At 39.9% G+C, this 23184-nt stretch overlaps 1 protein-coding gene across 1 annotated transcript in view; it reads left to right on the plus strand.

Moving 5' to 3' along the window:
• Positions 1-23184, plus strand: part of PLXNB2 (plexin B2) — a gene marked incomplete in the record, with an annotated part of 671705 nt that overhangs the window by 501973 nt on the left and 146548 nt on the right. Inside the window, 1 exon segment of the mRNA XM_044087338.1 lies at positions 18798-18976. Coding sequence (XP_043943273.1) covers positions 18798-18976 — 179 coding nt within the window.

The raw sequence follows: 23184 nt of genomic DNA on the forward strand, positions 1-23184 counted from the left end.
GCCAACGACAGTTTTATGTTGACTCTAAAATATTATAACAGGATTACTTTTTGTTATTAAACTGATCACTTATAATATTGAATGTAACTTTTGGTAGATAAGCCCAGCCAGATTTTTCTGGTTTGACAATATGGTATATGTCATGTCCTGTAATGTGTGAACCAGGTTTTCTTAAGAATCCTATACGATGTTCTTCGTGTTTCACTGTTGCAGTCATTACAGGTAATCTGCTGGCAGGTTGCCCTCAGTCAGCCTGAATATCAAAGTCTTGGGTCCTGCGTCGGTTGCTGTCTCCTCTTCCATGACATCAGGTCGTCAGGGGTATAAAACATGCAGCCGATACCATTTTCTTTAGTCTTTCTTGCTGTTTGGTGCCCAAAGCAGAAGCAGTTCGCAAGTGCCGGTCGGCCGACTCCTGAAATTTTCGCATTCGAGTTTCAGAACCGAAGTCTTCATTTAAAGCTAAGTACCCCATTGAGGAAACTTTTTTTTGCTCCCTACCGATGTCAGTAAATGTTAATAATTGCATTACTTGTGGGAAGCAAATAACTCATAAGAATTTCCATTTGTACTGTATTCCTTGCCTAGGCCGAGATCATAACATGCCTTGCTGTCAGTTTTGTGCTAGATTTAACCAACGCACTATTAAGCGTCGGTATGTTTTTGCTTCAAAATATTTTGGTAACAGATTTAACTACCCTGAAATGTCATCGGATAGCAGTCCAACTACCGGAGTTCACAAAAAACGCAAAGAAAAGGACACTGACAGACTGTCAAGGTCCAAAACCGACGACGAAGCTTCTCCTAAGCCAGATGCCGGTTCTCTGGTACTCAGTGAGGTGCTTTCGCTGCCCCTGATACCTGCTACTTTCGAGTCGCAGGCCTCTACCGAGACCCATGTGGAGTCCGGCATCCTGCGAGATTCTCAGAGTATTGTACCCATGGATGTGTCTCCCTTGGATGGGTCCGGAGACGCTGAGCAGGCACCGGCTTCTGGGGGTGTTTTCAGGCCTCAGCATTTCTATATAAAACAGACGTCAGCTTCAAAAACAAAGACAAAAGCAACTTCTAAGGCTAAAAAAACGACGCATGAGCCATGTGCTCAGGACTCTATGCCCAAAAAACAGATGATCAAAATGGCTGTAGACTTAATTACCTTGATCAGCCCCCGATAAGAGGCCTAGGCAAGACACTGATTGTGAATCTTCAGATCAGGTTTCTATTTCTTCTGATTCCTCTTCTGATCAGGAATTAATTTTCTATACCACCCTATGAGGATTCAGATACAGGGGAATCTATCCCATCTGCATCTCCTCCTGAAGATTATTCTTTTGGAGAAACCTTGCATACTTTGAGGGAACATTTTCATTGGGAGAGTCAGGATTTCTCAGAATCAAAAAAAGGCTTAGGGATTTCCTTCTTCCTCAGCATAGGCCTTTGGCCATACCTCCTGTGTTAGACATTGTTGATGATGTGTTTTCAGAATCAAGCATGGCTCCAGATTCTCTACCTCCGGCTTCTAGCAAGCCAGACAGATATTACAGGGTTCTTGACTCCCACAAATTTTTATTCAAAAATCCTGCTGCTGACTCTGAAACTATCTCATAGGGTCCCAAAGGTGTAAAGGCCTCAACAGCTAAGAATCCTACCCCCTCTGATAGAGATTCCAGGGTGCTGGATAGATGGGTAAAGAAGGTTTATACGTCTGCAACCTTGGCAATTAGGGCCTTAAACTGCCAGTTTCATATGCTTAAATATCAACAGTGTGTTATGGGATTATTGAAACAGAAAATGATGTTGATTTCTGAATGTGTGGAAAATAAAAAAAATACAGGAATTATTGCATGCAGCAGAACAGGTTGGAAGGCATACTTTGAAATATGGTTTTGATTCCTTGGAGGCCTCCTGCAGGGCCGCAGTTACTGGATTTGTGATTAGAAGGCATGCCTGGCTCATGGAGCAAAATCTGCCTGATCATGTTAAAGCTAAATTGTTGGATGCACCTTTACAGCATGATACTCTGTTTGATAATAGGGCAGAAGAGGTTTTAAAGAAAATGGAAGACAAAGCAAAGTCTATGCAAACTGTTAAAGACTTCTTACAAGTGCAGCCACCAAGATTCAGTAGACACTGGCCTACAAAACAATTGGTCCTTTCCTGTGTCCGACAGAGCCTCACAGGGCAAATCCAGATGCTCAAAAGGCTCTAGATACCAATCACAGGGTTCTTACAGGTCAAAGCAATGGGGTGCCTCCATCTCCAAATCTGGAGGAAACAAAGCACAACTCTACAGTAAACAGTCTCAATGACTTCCCTCTGCCATCACCAAGCACTTATCTTTTGGCAGCCCACTTAAGGGGAAAACTAGCACTTCATGCTCAAAATTGGCAGTTAATAATCCAGGACAAGTGCGTACTAAACATAGTATCCCAGGGATACAGATTTAATTTCCATACCTTGCCAATTCCAAATGGTTGGCCAGATCTGCCACAAAACCAATGGGCAGAAGCACAGAAACAAGTTACGCCCCTCATGGATATGCGGACTATTCAGCCAGTACCAGAACAAGAAAAAGGGCAAGGGTTTTACTCAAGACTGTTCTTGGTACGCAGAAAAGACAATGCCTGGCGCCCAATACAGGATTTATCGATTTTGAACACATTCTTAGACATCCCAAACTTCAAAATGCTGACTTTGCAACAGCTTCTGCCCATGCTGGGCAAGAACGCTTGGCTAGTGACTCTAGACTTAAAAGGGGCATACCTGCATATCCCAATAAGGGAATCGTGAAGAAAGATACCTCCGCTTCAAGGCTGGTTTTATGCATTACCAATTCTCTGCACTGCCCTTTGGCTTATCTACTGTGCACAGGGTCTTTACAAAGTGCCTGGCACCAGTAATTACATTTTGCAGACAAAGAAGCATACAAATCTGTCCATACTTGGACGACTGTCTCATTCAAGCAGAAAACAAGAACATTCTTCTTCAACATCTGGCATTTGTAAAAAGGCTTCTAACATGCCTAGGGTACACAATAAATGAAAAGAAATCACAACTGGTACCCCCTTAAAAGATTACATTCCTGGGTGCAAGCTTGAATACAACTGCCCAGACGGCTTACCTTACGCCAGGCAAACAAAGGCAACTGACTATTTACTTCAAACAGATGGCAAAAAAAAACCAGTTATCTGTGAGACAAATTCTGCAGGCTTTGGGGTTCATGGCATCCTGCATTCTACTAATTCCATATGCAAGACTGCATATGAGGAAACTACAGTGGTATCTAAAAAGTTTATGGAGTCAACATTCTCACAGTCTGGAAACAATGATTCCTCTCATTCCCTGCCTACAACAGGAGTTTCTTTGGTGGGCAGAGACATGTCACCAGAACATGGGATGGTCTTTCACTCTACCCCCTGCCAACCACCAAACCCTAACTACAGATGCATCAGACTATGCTTGGGGGGCCCACCAGGCAGGGAGATACATTCAGAGCATATGGAGCCCAAAACAAATGCATCTGCATATCAACCAGAAAGAGATGTTAGCTGTTCAGAATGCCCTGACAGCCTTCAAGGACTTATTTCGTCCAGGACAGCTACTGATAGACGGACAACACCATGATTATGTGGTACATAAACAAGCAGGGGGGTACACATTCCTACCCCCTTTGCAGACTAGCCATGGCATTGTGTGACACAGCCTTGACTTACCAAGTACATCTTCAAGCTCAATTCCTGCCAGGAAAACAAAATACTCTGGCAGATGACCTAAGCAGCAGTTTTATGGACCCTCATGAGTGGAAACTGGATCCACAAGTCTTCAACATGATAGAGAAATGGGGGAGCCCAGACATAGATCTGTTTGCTTCTCCCCAGAATTATCAACTGGACAAATTCTGCCAAGGACTTATCACAGACAAGTATGGAAAGTGGATGCCCTATCCTTTAGTTGGAAAAACCTATCAGTCTACGCCTTTCCTCCTCTGCCGCCCCTTCCCAAGGTCTTACTAAAGGTCAGACAGGAAAAAACAAAAATTATCCTAATTGCCCCAAACTGGCCTCGCCAGCACTGGTACCCAACTCTAAGGAATATGTCTCAACTCCCTCCTTGGTACTTGCCTCAAATACCTCATCTACTGTCGCAGCAGAACAATCAAATTTTGCACAATCTGCTCCAAACTCTGAACCTGGCAGCATGGCTGATCATGTAATTATTCAAACAACACCTCTCAGTAAATCTGTGATGGATGTCATTTTGGAAGCCAGAAGGCCTAGTACTAGAAAATCTTATGCTGATAAATGGAAGAGATTCTGTGCCTGGAACCAAGCGTAAGGGACTGACATAGCAAAGCCAAATATTCCTCAGATTTTACAATACTTAACTGAGATGCTTGACAAGGGCCTATCTTTTTCATCAATAAAAATCCATGCCTCTGCCATCTCTGCTCATTACAACACAGAGACTCACATCTTTTCTCATCCTCTGCTAAGACAGTATCTTAGAGGTGCCAAAAATTTAAGGCCTCCCAGATCATCACCAGTTCCTGCATGGGACCTCAATTTTGTGTTGGAAAAGCTCACCCTGCCTCCATTTGAACCAGCAGCTACTGCAGATATAAAGTTTTTATCTTGGAAAACAGCTTTCCTTCTTGCAATTACTTCAGCAAGAAGGGTTTCAGAACTACAGGCCCTCATGGCTGTGGAGCCTTTTATTATATTTTAGCCAGACAGGGTGTCCCTAAGGACCAATCCTTCCTTCCTTTATGTCTAAGGTGGTATCCAGTGTGGCTCTTAACCAAACTATTCACCTGCCAACTTTTTACCCAAATCTGCAGAACAAGGGGGAGCAGATTCTGCATTCCTTGGACGGACACAGACAACTAAGATTCTACTTAAACAGGACCAAATCTGTAAGAAAGTCTGAGGAGCTACTGGTGGCATTTGCTGCAGGATCAGAGGGAAAGGCTATTTCAAAGCAGACTATTTCAAAGTGAATAAGCCACTGCATTCGTTTCTGCTATTTGCATCATGGTAAACCGATGCCCAAGGGAATCAGGTCACATTCCACCAGGGCTGCATCTACCTCAACAGCTTTTCTCAGAGGGGTGCCAACCAAAGATATTCTAGAAGCTGCTGCTTGGAGCTCTGTTCATACTTTTACAAAGCATTATCATTTGCCTCTCTTCTCTAAATCCAGGGCAGGCTTTGCCACTGCAGTTCTGCAGGGCCTTATAGCCGCTCCTAATGCTATTTAGTTCCAGCCGCCCATCCATAGCTTTGGGATTCTACCCAAATGTAATGACTGCAACAGTGAAACATGAAGAACATAGTACAGATGAGTACACTTACCATAAATGTAGATGTTAGAGTGTATTCACTGTTGCAGTCCGGGTTACCCACCCGCCATCCCCCTTTTTTCTAGAAATTCTCTTTCCTTCACTATATTCTATATATATATATATATATATATATATATATATATATATATTTTTTTTTTTTTTTTTTTTTTTGCTCCCCATTTGGGGGGCACCTGACATCTGGGGAAAGAAAAACTAAAGAAAATGGCGTCTGCTGCATGTTTTATACCCATGACGACTTGACGTCATGGAAGAGGAGACAGCAACCGACGCAGGACCCAAGACTTTGATATTCAGGCCGACTGAGGGCAACCTGCCAGCAGATTACCCAAAATGTAATGACTGCAACAGTGAATACACTCGAACATCTACATTTATGATAAGTGTACACAGCTGTACTTTTTCATTCTTAAGACAGTCTTTTCAGTGTGTAGAACTTTTTTTATTTAAATTTTTAGCAAAGATCATTCTTCAGATGTGATGTTAAACCAAGGCCCCTTCTGCCTGAGAATGATGGTAGCTCAGGTGGATTTAAAAAATTCCATAGAAGTTATTGAAAAGAGTAAGGGGTCCTTTACCTAACACAACACAAAAAGCAATGTTTAAGTAACCCATATTTAATAAGCTAAATTTTATCTACCCTTCTGACACATTTCTTCTTATTCTTATGGATTCCATATATATCCTTTGTTTGTCATTAATACTAAGGGGAAAAAAACTCACACAACTTTTTTCCCCAGAGTTTCACCACTCTCTTACACTAAAAAAAAAAAAAAAAAACTTGTATCGTCTCTTCCTCCACCTAAGATAGACACTTCTTTTTATATGACATATAACTTATTACCATTTCCATAGCAAATCCTGATTCCCTACTATCCTGGTAGGCCATTTTCCTTTCTTTTATGGCTTTAGTCACTTCTAGTAAATTTTCCCATGGATTCACTGAAAAATACCCCCAATTTTCACCTTATCACCCGGTCCCTTACTTTGTTTATTTAAAGTCATTCCCATTTCTTTTAAATATCCATTCAGACAAACCAGCACTTCCCTCATCTGTATTTTGTTATTAGCAACTGCAACCATGTAGTATGTGTATGTGAAAACTACAAGTATCACCAGCTCCTTTTGCATCACATGTCTAGTGTCTTTTGTTTTATAAGCCACTTCACTCTGTCATTCATCACCATTATAGACACATGGGACATTGTTGTCTTATGCCATAATGCATGGCTTTTTTTTTTTTTTTTTTTTTTTTTTTTTTTTTTTTTTTTTAACTCTCACACCAGTTCACTAACACTCTTACTCTATTATTCTGATATGCTGACATATACATTTTCCTTATTGTGTGACCTATTCCATATTTTTCCTTAACATCCTACAAACCATCATGTCCTACTATATCAAATGCCTTGTTAGTACCACCTACCGCATGTTTCACATTCTCCCTTCTAACTTCATCCACAATTTCTCTCACAGTCAGAAACGAATCTTGACATCTCTTCCCTTTTATACCTTGTGTGCTTTCTTCCATAATATCCCACATCCTTTTTCATTTTCCTCTATTATTCCCATATAAATTTGCAATCCCATGTTATTTAGCAGGATGGGTCTCCAATGTTATGTCATTTTCTCATCTTTTTTTCTACGTAAATGTTAATATCCCGCCACATAACTCTTCATAAACCCATCTTCAACATGCCAGTCCAATCATTTTTTGTACATTCTATACTCTACCATCTAGGTGTGATACTAAATCAACATTTACTTTCCAAGTGCTTCATCCAACTCAGCAGTAGTCATTTCTTTCATATTCTTCCTTCTCTCATTCTGGAAATGTCTTCCTTTCCATCTCTCTCTGTCATTTCCATATGCTGCACTACCATATTTATAATGTGTTTTTATGTTCTTCTTACCGCTGCTTTTACATTTTTTTTTCATTCTATCATTGTACTAATACCGCTCTTTACTGTTTTACCCAAATATGCAGATAACTCCTCCATTCTCCTTTGTAAATAAGGCATTATTTTTTCTCAGTTTCTTTTATATTTCTTTTTTCATATTGTAATATTTTCTTGTATTCATCTCTAAATTCACTGCTACATTTCTTTAAAATTTCCCAAATTTCACTTTCTCTTCCTTTTCTACATTGTTTATTCTTTTTATTGTCTTTCCTATTTTAACTCCATTTCTTCCATCACCTCCATCCATATTGCAGAATGGTTTGAAAAATGTCAGAACTGTCATTAACTGCTAAGCCAAGCTTTCCAGTCATATAAAACAATACACTTCAGATCCAGGTGCCCTATTCTGAGTTCCACACAGCGAATGTACCATGTCTTATCACTTCCTGTATTTTTTGTTTCCATGTTCCACACAGCGAATGTACCATGTCTTATCACTTCCTGTATTTTTTGTTACTTTGTTACAGCTTTCAATTTCTTCTTGCGTCATAAAGTCTCCTGCAATTATTGCTTTCATGTTGGTCTAAAATGTGATGAAACAGCTTCTCTCTTCCCTTGCTAGTCGCCTCAGTCCCCGTCAATAAACACATCACACCAAATGACATCTGACCAAGTCCCCGTCAATAAACACATCACACCGAATGACATCTGACCAAGTCCCCGTCAATAAACACATCACACCGAATGACATCTGACCAAGTCCCCGTCAATAAACACATCACACCGAATGACATCTGACCAAGTCCCCGTCAGTAAACACATCACACCGAATGACATCTGACCAAGTCCCCGTCAATAAACACATCACACCGAATGACATCTGACCAAGTCCCCATCAATAAACACATCACACCGAATGACATCTGACCAAGTCCCCGTCAATAAACACATCACACCGAATGACATCTGACCAAGTCCCCGTCAATAAACACATCACACCGAATTACATCTGACCAAGTCCCCGTCAATAAACACATCACACCGAATGACATCTGACCAAGTCCCCGTCAATAAACACATCACACCGAATGACATCTGACCAAGTCCCCGTCAATAAACACATCACACCGAATGACATCTGACCAAGTCCCCGTCAATAAACACATCACACCGAATGACATCTGACCAAGTCCCCGTCAATAAACACATCACAATCAATGACATCTGACCAAGTCCCCGTCAATAAACACATCACACTGAATGACATCTGACCAAGTCCCCGTCAATAAACACATCACACCAAATGACATCTGACCTTTATTAAAACTTCCAGAACATAGCTTTGATCAGCAACATTTTATTAATTACAACTGGACATAATATAGTTGATTCTAAACACAACATAAACATCCTTGTAATGTTAATCAGGACAGTGTAGCTACTTATTCCGCCCCAGTAAGCAGCGTCCTTACCTCTGCTCGCTTACTTTACTTATGAAGCAGCGTCCAAGACTCACTTCATATCCCATTTAATGAATTACCCATCTAACCAAATAACTCCGGACAACATGACCTTACTCATCCTGACCCAGTAAGCAGCGACCTTTCCTCCACCTGCTTATCTATTCAGCAAACCTCCTCCAGCTGTTCGTTTTCCTTTCCCCTCAGATCCTTGAAATGAACATCCAGACATCAGAGGGGGAAAAGAAGAGGGCAAGCCTGACCCTCTTCTCCACCCACCAGCCTAACCAGGCTGTTCCCCCCCTTTACCACAACTTCCATCTTCTCCACCCACCAGCCTAACCAGGCTGTTCCCCCCCTTTACCACAACTTCCATCCTAAGGCCAAACATCATTGTGTGTACCCCTTTTTTTAAACTCTGGTCATTAATACCAGCCACCATCTGCAAAGAAACGCAACAAACCATACCTTTCTTAAGCCTCCCTCATAGACACAGTACCCAGACCTGTACTATCCCCTAGAAAACCAGCATACTTACAATACCAGAAACCCCACTATCCCAAATCAGTGTAAATTCAGCTGTGCCTCAAAGGGCCTGGTAAAGTAATATTACTCTCAACCCCACTGTATCACACCAAAACAACCACAGCGACAAAATTCATTACCTTCCACCTCAGTTTCTTTCAAGGCTTTACTCACTGTAAGTGTGCCCTCTACAACCTTATTGCACACCACTCTTGACAACCAAAACATCTCCTGCAACCAGTGTATTCAAAGCATCAGGAAAAGCCACCCCGACATTTTCATCACCTGACAGCTCCACTTCCTTCTAGCCCCAACTGCTTACATTTGTAAAAGAAAGAACACTGTAAATTCACGGCACTCACCCCAAACTTTAACAACATTAAACATGTCAAAAAGCACCCTTTCTCTCGAACTGCCCCACATTAACCTGCCCCATCTCCCTTACCTCACGCCAACCCCACCTTAGTTGCATACATTTCACAGCCAAAACAAAAACATACAACAAAATCAGTAATCCATATCATGCATCAAAAGTGAGTGACACCAACTGAAAATGTTACAAATAATCACTGTAGAAAGATACGTTAAATATAAATATATCTTACCTGACCTGCGCCACCTATTGATTTCCATATGAAACAGTCTGCTGAACATTTATGTGACCAACCCTGCAAAACTAACCCGACAGATCCCCACCAAGTGTGATAAGAGCTGTTCGCACACAGTTGCCATATATAGTAGCAGAAAACAAATGTTATGTACTGTCTTGCAATTTAATCTACCAATGCAGTCTGTATGGCAGCCAGTTATGTACACAATAGTGGCCCCAATTCCCCAAACTAAACTGAATAACATGAAACATCCACATAGCAACAGCCCTCATAACCATGAAGAATCCCCTCTTCCATAATCAACAGAATACATATAACCCTAAATTAATTCCCTACTACCCCATAACTGCTTCTCCCTCCCATTTCCCTTGCTTCTCTTCCTACAAGGCCGCCCCAATGATCCAACCTATTGGTTGATAGTACCAAAGTCACACAGCACACGCCAACAAAGACCACTTCCTTAACAGCTAATCCCTTCCTATAAAACACGTGTTGGCCATCAGAGGCAACCAGCAGCCTAAACTAAACAATTAAGATCCTTCCATTGAACTCCCTTCGTACTTCTGTCTTGCCAGCCTGCAAACTGAAAATCCTTACAATACCTGCTGCATCCTACTCAATAAACCCACGCAAACCAATAAAACCATGTGGTATACAGGACTGAAGAGCTACAAACATTCATAACCCTTCCTCGTCCTTAGCTTACTGCAGCTGTGCTAACAATAAGATGCCCCAAATTCATGTTACAATAATTCCGTCCTTTGTAACCACCCCAATTCCCCTTGAAAAACACCAATCCTACTTCACCCTGCCTATAAATCAACTTGAATCACCATTCAGCACCTTGCCACAAATCTGACATGTCAAATTAAGTACTTACCGAATTAGGCTTAGCAACCATGACCTTTCAAGAGCACTTATATACTCCACCAACTGATGATGATCTGCTCTTCCCATCTGCAAAATAAGACAAAAGTAATAGCTGTGCACATTAACTCCTTCCCAGTAAATGCTGCTAGATGCCACCTTAGTCATGCATTTCACCTCTTTTTCCTAAAGACTCCCCAAAATATAGCCATGACCAGTTAATGATGAAGTGGGAAATGCCGGAATTAATGCACAGCTCATATTGTGACATTAAGAATTACATAGCTAACTCCTTTTACTTCATAAAAAAGATTGTTATATGTAAACCAGCATATTTTAAACACCCCGTAACCCAACCATTGAAGTTGACAGCAACTATTAGGACGTGTTCCACCATTTGTTCCATCCCATTAGGACTAAAACAACTATCCAAACATTTAGAATTGACAAACTTTTTTTCTAGTTTTATTTTGTCCAGATTCACTACCCTATGTATAAAGTTAATGCTAAAAATAGTGGGAATCTATTTGACATGTAAGATTTGTCTAATATATACCATATTAAGGACACCTTGACTTAAAACAAACACTGTCAGTAATTGTAGTTTGACTGCCATGTTTAAAGCCTAGTCAAGCTACCATTCAACCTGGGTACAGATAATTCAAGGGCATTTCTTCTATATAAAACCATGCACCTCCCTACCTCCTGTCATCAAATCTGACATCTGATACAACAACCCCTACAACATGTACCTGCCTAAATATCATGGCAACTTACAGAGACTCCAAAGATTCCTATACAAGAAATTTACTGATCTAAAATTGCAAGAGTAGTGAGGTAAACTAAAAGTCACTTTCCTACACTTTGTGCCACAATTCTTCCTTGTAGTGATCTGTGAGTAGCTTTCCACTCTATTAATGACCCTACCCTGCTTAATCTCCTTCACCTGTGGAACATCAGAATCATGACAGCTTACACCTGACGTAGCAAATGGTAGAGTCAAAGACTAGCTCAGATGCAATGCCAACATTTATTTATTATTTATTTATTTACATTTGTTTACCGAGAACTGGACGGAGGTCCTTTTTCAGCGGATGCCCAAGGAGAAAAGCCCCACATCATGTACATGATAAATAGAGATACAAAGCTGCAGCAATAGTAAACAACATTACAGGTTGTTGGCTTTAATACAATAACAAGATATTGATCATCAACAGTATATACAGAAAATGTTGCAAGTTAAGATAGTTTCTTGTCATTTGTAATATTAATAACAAAGCTGTCAGACAAGATGTTAAAGTATGTAAAGACAACTAGCTATTTCTGACTGTGATTAGTAGTGGCGATGGTATAGTTGGGTTAAGAGTCTAGGTGTGGGGGGGGTAAGGGGGGGTTGTTATTCTGGATTAGAACAAGGACAAAGCCAGTGCAAATTTAAGTGGAATTTGAGCGCAGTCTTGAAAAGGCTGCTGGAAGGTAGAGTAGCTATAGAGGGTGGATGATTGTTCCAAAGTTTAGATATGGTACATGAAAGTATGGCTTCTCCTGCTGTGTGTTTGGGTTTGATAAGTGAGTTGATTTTTGTTGCTTGATCTTAGGGGCCTAGTGGGGTGATAGGGTTGGAGAAGGGTTTGAAGGGAAGGGATGTTATGGGGGTGGTTAATAAGTTTATGAGAGAGGGTGAGTTGAGTAAAGTAAAGGAGTTGTGGGAGTTCTAGCCAGTTTAGTTCTTTAAGGGAGATAACGGCGGTTCCAGTGGCAAATTTAGCAATTTTGTTGCAACAGGCATCCAGCTTGTATAGGTCTGTCTGCCTAAGGTTGGTAAGTATGGGGGATGCATAAAGTAGGTTGGAGATTAGCTGGGAATTGGCTATGGAGATTCTAGCCACCTTGGTTAGGAATTGGCGGCTTTGATATAATGCACCAAGTTTCTTGTGAACTTTTTTTATTGTGAGAGATATGTGGGTGTCAAATCTAAGTTTGTTGTCTATTTCCAAACCAAGTAATTTTGTGTGTTCTGATGGAGAGATGATGGTATTGTCTTTGGCGAGAATGTTGAAGTGTGGGGTGTTTTGGGTGGCTTTGGAAGGTTGGAACAGGAGAAGTTTTGTCTTACTTGGGTTGAGTAGGAGCTGAGCATTGGATAGCCAGCTTTCTACAGAAGAGAATGATTCCTGTGTGATTTGTTGTAGTTCTAGTAGAATGGGGGCAGAGCAGATGAGAGTGGAGTCATATGCGTACTGTATAAGAGATGTTTGTGTGGTGGCAGTATGTAGGTTGTCAGTGAAAAGTGAGAATAGCAGAGGGCCAAGGATAGACCCTTGGGGAACTCCGAGTAACTGGGAGGTGAGGTGAGGTGATGTGTTATTGTCCCAGATTACTGATTGCTGCGTCCATGTCAATAGCTGTGGAACCAGTTGCAGGCTGGTTGTGAGAAGGAGAGGTTGGGGAGAGTAGAGAGTAGTAGCTCATGAGATACCACGTCAAAGGCCTTTGAGAGATCTAGAAATACGGCAGTAGAGAAGAGGCCATCGTTTTTGGAATGAAGTATAGTGTTGGTGAAAGAGAGCAGAGTGGAGGTAGTGCTGTGATATGGCCTGAAACCATGTTGGGTTTTGGAGAGGAGATCATTAAGTGATTTAAACTATTAAGGTAATTTAAGAACAACCTAGACAGGTATTATGGGTACAAATGTTTTGGTATATTGGCATGCTAGAAGGGCATAAGTAGAATTGGGGCAAGACCCAAAGAGGGAGATGTTTAACTACTGCTATACAAGCTTAGAATGAGAGGTATGACCTATCTGCCCAGTCAAGTGGCTTCATCCCCCCATTTTTAACCTCTCGGATGCCCAAAATGGCAAGCCCACATTAGGTACTACCTCATGACCCTCCACCATGTGATAAGATAATTCCGTCAATTCTGCGACCTCTGGGCAGTAGCAGTGTCCCAATGTGGAAAGTGCATATGAGCCAAACCTACATACAAAATTATTACGCATAAGCATTAATGCCCTTCTAGCGTGCCAATATAATAAAACACTTGTACTTATAATACCTGTCTAGGTTGTTTTTAAATTACCTTAAACTATCACTTGTTGTAATGCATCTTGGTAGGCTGTTCAAGCTGTGAACCAAAAGTTAGTCTAACCAGTCCCCTGAGCACACCATTGTATTATACTGCTGTGCAAGCCAGCTAACTCAGTTACCAACCAAATAGTTATCCAAGCTCAACATCTGAAGATGGCAGCTGAAAATGGCTTACCTGCCCAGGCACTTTTTTTTTAATGTATTTACTTGCACTTTGCTGACAAGGTAACTCCCCTTAGACCACTGGCCTCTCCGCCTGCCTATCGCTTAGGAGAATGTGCCCTGGGTTCTAGCCAGCTCTCTTACTCTAAGTGCCGTACGATCTATTATACCTCTGAACTACCACCAGGTGGATGCTACATCAGCAAGAATACCTGAAGGGCAGAAAGCCCGCAACCCAAATATCTGCCATTATTTCAGTTTCTCATTTTCCGCTTTAATGATTTGTCAGGAATTTTCAAGACAGCCACGCTTAAAAAAAAAAAAAAAAAAAAACTTTCTATATGCATACCTGCCTACCCCAAAGTAAATAATATAACAAGCCACCAGCAAGAGCAACACTGCCTCTCTCTCAGAAATGTCTTCCTTAAACAACCAGCAGCCTATCCCACCTTTAAATGATACCTTCCGATTTCTCAACCATCTCCACTATCTCAAAACGTAAGGTAGAAATGTAGAAAATGTAAGGTTGCCAAAGTATGGAGTTCAGAGTAACTTGTCCAGGTGCGCGATATGATAAGCATGTCCGATGAACCATACTCTACCAATGAATACAACTCAGGCAGAAACAAAGAAACCCCTCGAAACAGTGAATCACCGACGAAACCAATGAAAGCAGCCATCAGGAAAAGCCCGCAAAACCATGAACCACCGACACCAACCAAAGCAGACACCATGAAAATTCAATGCCCCTCTCCAATGGGCAGATGCTCATGAATATCCTGCTTGATAATGGAGATCACCAGAATTAAGCATGTGTTGTAACTTTCTTTTTTGCTGCATCCGATAGGTGCTCCTATGCAAGGAGTCAGAAAGTGTGCCCTACCCCTCTTACTGAACTCATGCAAGAGGAGGGTAGCTAAATGCTTGATGCAGCTGAACTCTGTGAACCCGACATAAATCCACCAGCCACAAATCACCCCCTTGCCTTCTCATACACAGCAGGTGCTCTACATTCCTCACCAAACAAGCTGACAGCAGTTAGTTCCAGCCATCCCTGGTACACTATACAGATACTTGGTCATCCTGCAAAACTGCAAGGAAAGAAAGACCGACCCTGCAGACTCACACTGGCTAACGATGGCACAACCAGTAAAATTAATAACAGTTGTTAAATATTGCTGCTGTAACCTAGAATGGAGCTAACAAATTTGATTTTTTTTTTGAAGGACATGGAGTCTCGACACCTTCGCCTCCCCCCTTCCCCCTTGAGAGGTATTCACGGGTGCCTCATGGTCCGCGAAAACTCAGTACAAGTTGACATACAGCCAAGCTGAATGTGGTCAGATGCAGTAATCACTCATCTCAGCCTTGTAGAGAGAGACTCTGGGCAAAACATTTCTGTGGCAAAGGCCCAACCTAAGGAACATTTTAAATATCGCTCTTACAACCATCGAAGGTGGATGGAATAAGAAGTTCTGCATAGCATGAGTTCTCTGAAGGGTTTGAAGTCTTAGACCCAAACGTTGGTCATTATTTTCTAACTTTTGCTTCTCTATTTTATGAAAATGGACCAAAATACAGGGCAAAACTCTGGACACTGTGCAAAATCTGAACTCTTGAGAAGTATGGCGCTAATATTATCTCCATTTTAACCACCTTATTCCTCACATTATTAATTAGATGAAAGGAGAAAAAACGAGGAAGGGAAGAAACAGCCAGGGAACAAGAAAACAGAAACATTCTCGATAATAACCTATGCAATCCCCTACACTGGAGAGTAGTTCACCCCATCATTTAAACGTATAATTCCAACATGTTAAGGTTTAAATTAAATTTAGCCTACACCATTCATCCCCTAGGACTACAATAGATTCAAAATCCTATTACTAGAGCAAGAGAGAATACTTTACTACCTTACTCGCCGCCTCCATATCACTAGTAACCCATGGCCTACCTGTCCACCAAAGTACTTACAGGTCGTCTTGGATGCAAGACTGCTCTGTAGCAATTTCACCCCAGAATGTGATTACTTACTCAGCTACACTTGTCTAAACCCCCTAAGCCTTGCCCCACCCTTACCTCATTTCTTCCCAAACATCCCTCCCTGCATTTAACCCTTTCATCTCCCCAACCCACTTAACTCCCACTAACATATCAATCTAACCCCTCTTGAAGATGTCCCAGGACAACATGGTTTGTTGCCGGACCTCATTTATGTATGCGTATAATTGTGTAAACATGTCCTCTCCACCTCACATCCATGACAGTTAACCTTCCTGTCATTACCAGTGTTATATGTAATATTTTACTGCTTTTTTTATAACCACAGCTACTCCAGAAAAACATTCACTTCCTAAGTTTCATATTCGATTTCCACCCCACACTTTTTTGTTTCTTCACTGGTCAGGAATCTTGCATTCACATTTAGCACACCATTCTAGTGTCCCTATATCCTCCTTCCATTGTAATTAATATTGATCACATTTACTGCAAGTACTCCAAAAATGTTCACTTTTTGTTTTTTTTTTAAGTTAAAGGAAAATATTTTAAAATTTTTGTTTTCTTCTTTTTACTGTTTCCCCCTACTGAGTATTTTTCCTGGGTTTATGTATAAATAATACTTTTCATCAGACTCAGATTTTTTTTACTTCAAATTCCCTACTTCTCTCCTTTCTTCCTGCATGCAGTCTCTCTCATCCTTCCCCCTCCGTATTTTTCCTCTTCACCTAGTGCATCCTCTTCCCCATGTATGTTTTTATTTCCCTTCCATTTTTTTTCAGTATTTCCTGTTTGCTGTTGACAATCCATCCAAAAGTGTATTTACGTAAACTGCATTCAGCTATGCTCCTCCTTACTGTAACCAGAAAAAAATGTTTTAGGTTGCCAGCATATCTCAATGTCTCTATGACTAAACACAAAAATAACACAAGTGTTTCACCATGTTTTTTTTCACATTTCAGAAGTTTGTTATCTCTAACTTTCACAATATTATCAAGTTTCACATAAACTGTGCCTGCATTTCTGAACATTCTTCTTCCAGTTTATCAGTTCTAAACTGTAAAGTAATATTTTTTAACATTCGTTAGTACCAGAAAACAAATAATTGTTCCACAGATAAATGTCTTTTTTTGTTACACAGTTTTATCCTCGGTTTTGAATATTAAGTCACAAAAAGTCTCTGTTCGTGTATGTATAAAAGGCCAAATTTCTTCACCTTTAAAACCCAGAACAGTTACCATATTGTCCTGTTCATAATGTCTGTGTATTAGTGACATTTTTTTGTTCTAATACTCATTGTTGGTTTTCTCTGTGTTAAAAATGGTTTTATTTACAGTTTGTTGCTGCTCTCCTTTTTTGCCTGCTGTCACTGTTGCATATGTTTTAATTACTGCATTCTGTGTTGCCACAAAGCCAGGTTCCTCCTCGGTTTGTTGCTGCTTTCCACTTTCATTTTCAGTCGCTAATAAATAAGTTCGATGTACTTCATTTTCTGCTTCCTTATCAGCTGGCTCCTTTTCCAAATTACCATCCTCAGCACTTCCAATTATCTGCCTTCTCACCCCATGAAATGGCAGAATGGTCTCATGGATCATCCTGCTTAATTATTTTCAAAACGTGCACACCTGCAAGCCCTGCTGGCACCATTTCTGTTATCAGCACTACTAAAACAGACTCACTTTATTCTTCACCGAGACAGCTGAACACTGCTCATTGGTGTCCTACACCTCACAGGAAACGTTATCTGCATTCTGATATTCCATATTGAGCCAATTTTTCTCCAAATTCAAAATTTCTAGCTCTAAACTCCCCATAGTTTCTCTCTCCCCATCCGTGGTGCTGCCTTCCTTAGGCTTCTTCGTTGCTTGCTGCACTGTTTAGCAGCTCCGAAGAGTAGGGAAGTTCCCAGGTGTCTTGGCCTAAGTTTTCCCTAGTCAGTTTGAATACACCTCAGAGTGTCACCTGAAAATAATACATTGGCCTTGTGGAATAACCAGGTCAAAAAGTGTAAGTAAAAATAAATACATTTTATCATTATAGTGTAAAAATGTTAATGTCCCTTCTCTTTTTTGGTAGAATACTATGACATTAAAAAAAATTCTGTTGGAGAAGACATACTTTTCAGATAAAATAGCTTTTAAAAAAGTCTCATTAAAGTAGGGAGTTTACTAATAATGATGAAAATAGCTAATAAATTGCCTAGTGGATGGGTGGGGAATCTGCTCCCTGTAATCCTACATCCACAGATGATAAACTGATTGTAACACTACAGTTGGTCCTGTCTGGGTTTGACTTGAGTTTTTTTTTTTTCTTAATGGTCTTCTTGTCTTGAATTGCACGGTTGATTTATGCATTCAGTGTTAAAATTGGTTGCGTTAAGTTTGACTGTTCGTTTTAAGTTTCTAACCAGGAGCACTGAAAATAATGTGGATAGTACTGCTTTTATATGAAAGATGTGCCATGTGATGCAGGAGTATTAGTACAGATGTTACATTTGTGCAGAGTGGATCTGTGGGTAAATAACAGGCCACATTATGGCTTACTTCAGTGAAACAGAAAGCAGTTAAGTTCTCCTGCCCCGTGAATGTTTCCCTTGATCTGCTGTTGTGGTCTGTACCTCACTTTAACTATTCATTGGTTTTAAAGATTTGGTATTTTACTTACCTTTGTAATAAATGTTTTACCAAAACAAAAACTGTCTTTTATTTATAAAACAAGAGGATTGAATAAACTGTGGTGTGAAAATTGAAAACCTGTGCTTGACTTCATTACTGCTGGAAAGACGTTTGCATTGCTGTAATTTTTTTTTTATTCTTATTTCTTAGTTTATTCATACACTGGAAGGTCAAAAGGAATTTTCTGCCAGAGAAAAGGTATATTTTGCAAGCTTGCTTACTGTTGCTTTACATGGAAAGTTGGAGTATTACACAGACATCATGAGGACGCTGTTTTTGGAGTTAATGGAGCAGTATGTGGCCAAGAACCCCAAGTTAATGCTTAGACGGTAAGTCTCGCATCACTTTAACACAATTCTGCTTGCTATTTTACAAAATCCTGCAGACATTGCATTTTCTGTGAAATTTGTAACACTTAATGGAAGCTCCATTTTGAAAACCAGGAATATGTTTTGTTTCCTTTTGATATTCCCGCTACATCAGTGCATCACAATCAGTCTGATTCTCATTTCAATTTTACTGTCTTGTGACACAAATTAGACATCACAAGTCTTCCTGTATGACATCATCTTGCTTTACAGCTTTAATTTCTAAATGCCTGTGGAGGCCCTTTTATGCAATATTTCTACTAGGTACAAAGAATCCGCTATTTTCTGCCATCACTTAAAGTGGCAGTACTGTGAGCCACAGTCCTCTTAAGTTGCTAGAAAATGTCTCTCTTTTTTATGAATTGGCATGATTTAGATTGGTAGCCCAGGTTCTTCTAACATTTCAAAGTAACTAGCTATAAAATAAGGTCTGTTAAACATTGTGTCAGTCCTTAAATGACTGCCAGACTCTCTACAATTCTCTTTGCTAGGTGTTAAACTTGTCAGCTTACTGCTGTAGTCTTCCCCATTCGAACATAAGTGATGGCTTTTAGCGCAGCCTGTACATTTCACTGTTTTCCTGCTAGCCATAAGATTCATGTATGTGCTGCCTCGACAAATGATAGCATGCTCAGTCACTTTTCTCCACAGAATCCTCCATGTCCAAAAGCTATAGTTACTTCAGATATGTAAACCTTAGACACCATTCTGTGACAACAAGCTTAGGGCCATTGTAGTGCATTCATCCTTGTTTATACAAAAAGAAAAGTAAAGTATTTCACCTTGCTTCACAGAAGTACGTTACTCTTGCAGAACTAGAATAACGACTGTATAATCTGAGTAAATGGCAAGGACACTCACGTTGTATGACCAGTTAGCTCTTGCAGCCAACAATTTTGGCTACTTTGAGTGTGAAAATTGTACACCTCTGATGTATAGCTGGGATAAAATAAGTAATAGACACTGTAATTTCAATCAGCATTGTTTTACATAGAGAGCAGTCCAGCTTGCTTCACAAAACACTCATTGGTCCTGTAAAGCCAGAGTATTGATAGTTTCATCTGCGTAAATTACAGCAAGGCTAGTTACATCCGTCATATGATAGTTACTTTGTAAACTGTCCACATTTAATTTATTTTTTTATTTATTTTACATTTGTTGACAGGGCTAGTCCAACTGGATATATGTCCATTTTCATTGGAGGCCCAGGGAGAAAAGCTCCGCAGACAGAATAAAATATATAAAAAACAGTAGTACAATCCAAGGTTTTGTCAATCGTAACATATCATTGCATATAATATCTAATCAGGAAAAAAAGTACAAACATACGTCTTATTCTAAAATACATTTAAAAATTGCACAACAAAACATGTTGCAGTTCATCTTCAATAAAGAGATGGTAGTTCTACAAACCTGAGTAAATGACTGTAGATTTTCACTTTCATCCACACACAGACCACATACTCAATAATTATAGGTACTTCATTGACTGGTAACACCTCTGATGACAAGATTGTTAAAAAAAAAAAAATAAAAAGTTAAAGTAACAAAAAGTAACTGCTCATTGTGACTTGTATCGATTTTCCTGTGTGTGTGTGTGTGTGTGTGTGTGTGTGTGTGTGTGTGTGTTCGCACGTGTGTGTGTGTTGGGAGGGAGATGCTGGTGCACTGGATGGGGAACTAACCGATTATATTTGAAAAAGTCAGTATTAGACTGGGACCAGAATTGAGGGGTTGGTGCATTGTCCCAAGTCATGTGTGCAGACCTGTAGTGGTCAGTGCAGCAACAGGCCAAGTGCTAAAATTATTTGAGAGGACTTAAGATTATTTGTAGCAGTTATTTAAACGCAATAACACAGGAGTCAATGTAGGCTGAAAAACTTTGTCTTCAATACAGTTATCCTTTTTCATTCAGCTTGCTTAGAGAGACTGCCCTCAGAAATGGAGACAGTACAAAACTGGAGGGTGGGGTTGACTAATAGCTGGGGACTGACACAGACCTTTATTTTTGATAAGCACACTGGTCCTGGGACATTTCTGATTATAGCTTGTTTCACAAAAATACAAGTTGGATTTCCAATGTCAAAATAACTGCTGCTTAACTTTATAAAATGACAGCAAGCTCAGTCTCTTACAACCACAGATTACCCTTATTTCCAGAAATTGTAGCTACTTTTTGACTGCCCACACCTGAGATGTCATACTGTTGCATATGCAAAGCATTTAGAAATTCAGGTTGGAATAGTGCAGTTTCACAGAATAAAATGACTTTTTTATCTATGTAGCACTGGGAAAACAGTGCAGACTGAGCTGAAACAATGAATTTCGTAGGAGCCTTAAATGCAACAAAATTATATTCAAATATTCCATATTTTTTTCAGAAGATGATGGTGTCTTACTTTGCTCTATATTGTGTAAGAGACATTAAAGTGTAGGCTAAGCAATAATCCTAAATGTTAGCATGTAGTGCAAGGAAACAGAATTCAGATGCTCTGTTTTTGATAAATACATTTTTCTCAGAAGAGATGACTTTATTTTTTACTATGTATACCAAAGAGTTATAGGTATTATAATTTGTTGACTGATGACATCTCAGTTGTCACATTGCAAATAAATAAATTAAATACAAACCCACTAGAATGTATGTTTAAGTACCAAACACACACTGCCCCTCCCCTCTCTCTCTCAACAGTTAACAGCTACTTTTATAGATAGAGGTAATTAGATTGGCTCACTTCTGTCAAAGGCATGCAGTGCACCCAACTGCAGTACCCACGTGCCACACACACACACTAGACAAGTACGTGTGTGTATATATATATATATATATATATATATATATATATATATATACATGTACAAACTGTTGTCAGAGCAGAGGCTAACGTAGCCCGAGTTGCAGAGAAGGTCAAGGTGGGCATATTATTGTGTTACAGCACATGCTTGAATGCCAGTGATTTGATGAAGGTGATTTTGGAGAAACAGGAAGAAGGCAACAGGAAATGAGGATGGATTGTGTGAGAGAGATGACCTGTTATAGTTAAGCATGATTGTCAAGGTAGGAAAGCAGCAGTGAATCATGAGAGGTGTAACACTTGAGCCAACCTCATGTAGAAAAATGTGAAAAGGTGGTTGATGTGGATGTTCAGTGAAGACATTTCTGGAAGTAAAACACTCTATGGGAGGACATGCAGCACTTTATTCAACAAAGAGCTGATGGGGACTCTGCTTCTCAATCCATGTTGGTTGGTTATACATCACTGTTGTCACATTCCAACTTCATGTACAAACTGAGAAAAAGCGGGGCTTGATGCCAATGTTGATTAAAGATATTTTTGAAAGCAAAATTGTCCATGGAGAAAATAAACCAGTTTACTCAACGAAGTGTCGCTCTGCTTCTCAATCTTGTTATTATGAAAGAGAGAGACTTTTGTCAGTGAAACACTTTCTGTTGTTCCAAAACACAATACTTGACTGACAGAAGCCCAGGAGCTGAACAGAAGAACAAGTATCATGGGCTTGCATCAACGACTGGTGTTGGGCGATTGCAGTGACCAGGAAAACCAGCAACAAAGTAGATTTAATGAGTAAATGGGAGAATTGTAAAGTATCAGACCTGCCAGATGTAATTTAAACATATAAACTGCGTTCTAACTAAAGAAAGTGGATGAGAAGGATGTGAGAAGTTTGTAAACAAAAGTGTTAAACTAGTGGGAGTACTGTAAATATATTAAACCCCACTTTTTCATTAATGTTTAGCAGGACATTGAATGAACCATACAAGTGTGTCTGAGTAAAACAGTATTTATTTTTATTAAAATATGTATAAACCTTTCCTGATTTCAGTAAAAAGTAGTTCCACACTTAGAGGTATTTAATGATGACAGGAAGGAAGGTTCTGTCCCTCTTGAATTTGCTAGTGATATTAAAGGAACACCAGGAAAATCCAACAGTGTTACAAAAGAAACTTTAACTAAAAAATAACTCTAAAAGGCCAACCAATGAACTTCTTATTAACATACTAAAACATTTAAGTGTTTTTGCTCCATTGCATAAAGGACATCATTATCTGTAAGAAGCAAAGTAAAAGGCCTTAAACAATAGAAAATGACGAAAAACTTACGGTATGCTTTCTTTCGCTATGGTTCCTACTCAGCAGCAGCTCCTCG

This window comes from Protopterus annectens, chromosome 11.part0 (genome assembly GCF_019279795.1).
Source record: "Protopterus annectens isolate FY-2018-M chromosome 11.part0, PAN1.0, whole genome shotgun sequence".
Classification (NCBI taxonomy): Eukaryota; Metazoa; Chordata; order Ceratodontiformes; family Protopteridae; genus Protopterus; species Protopterus annectens.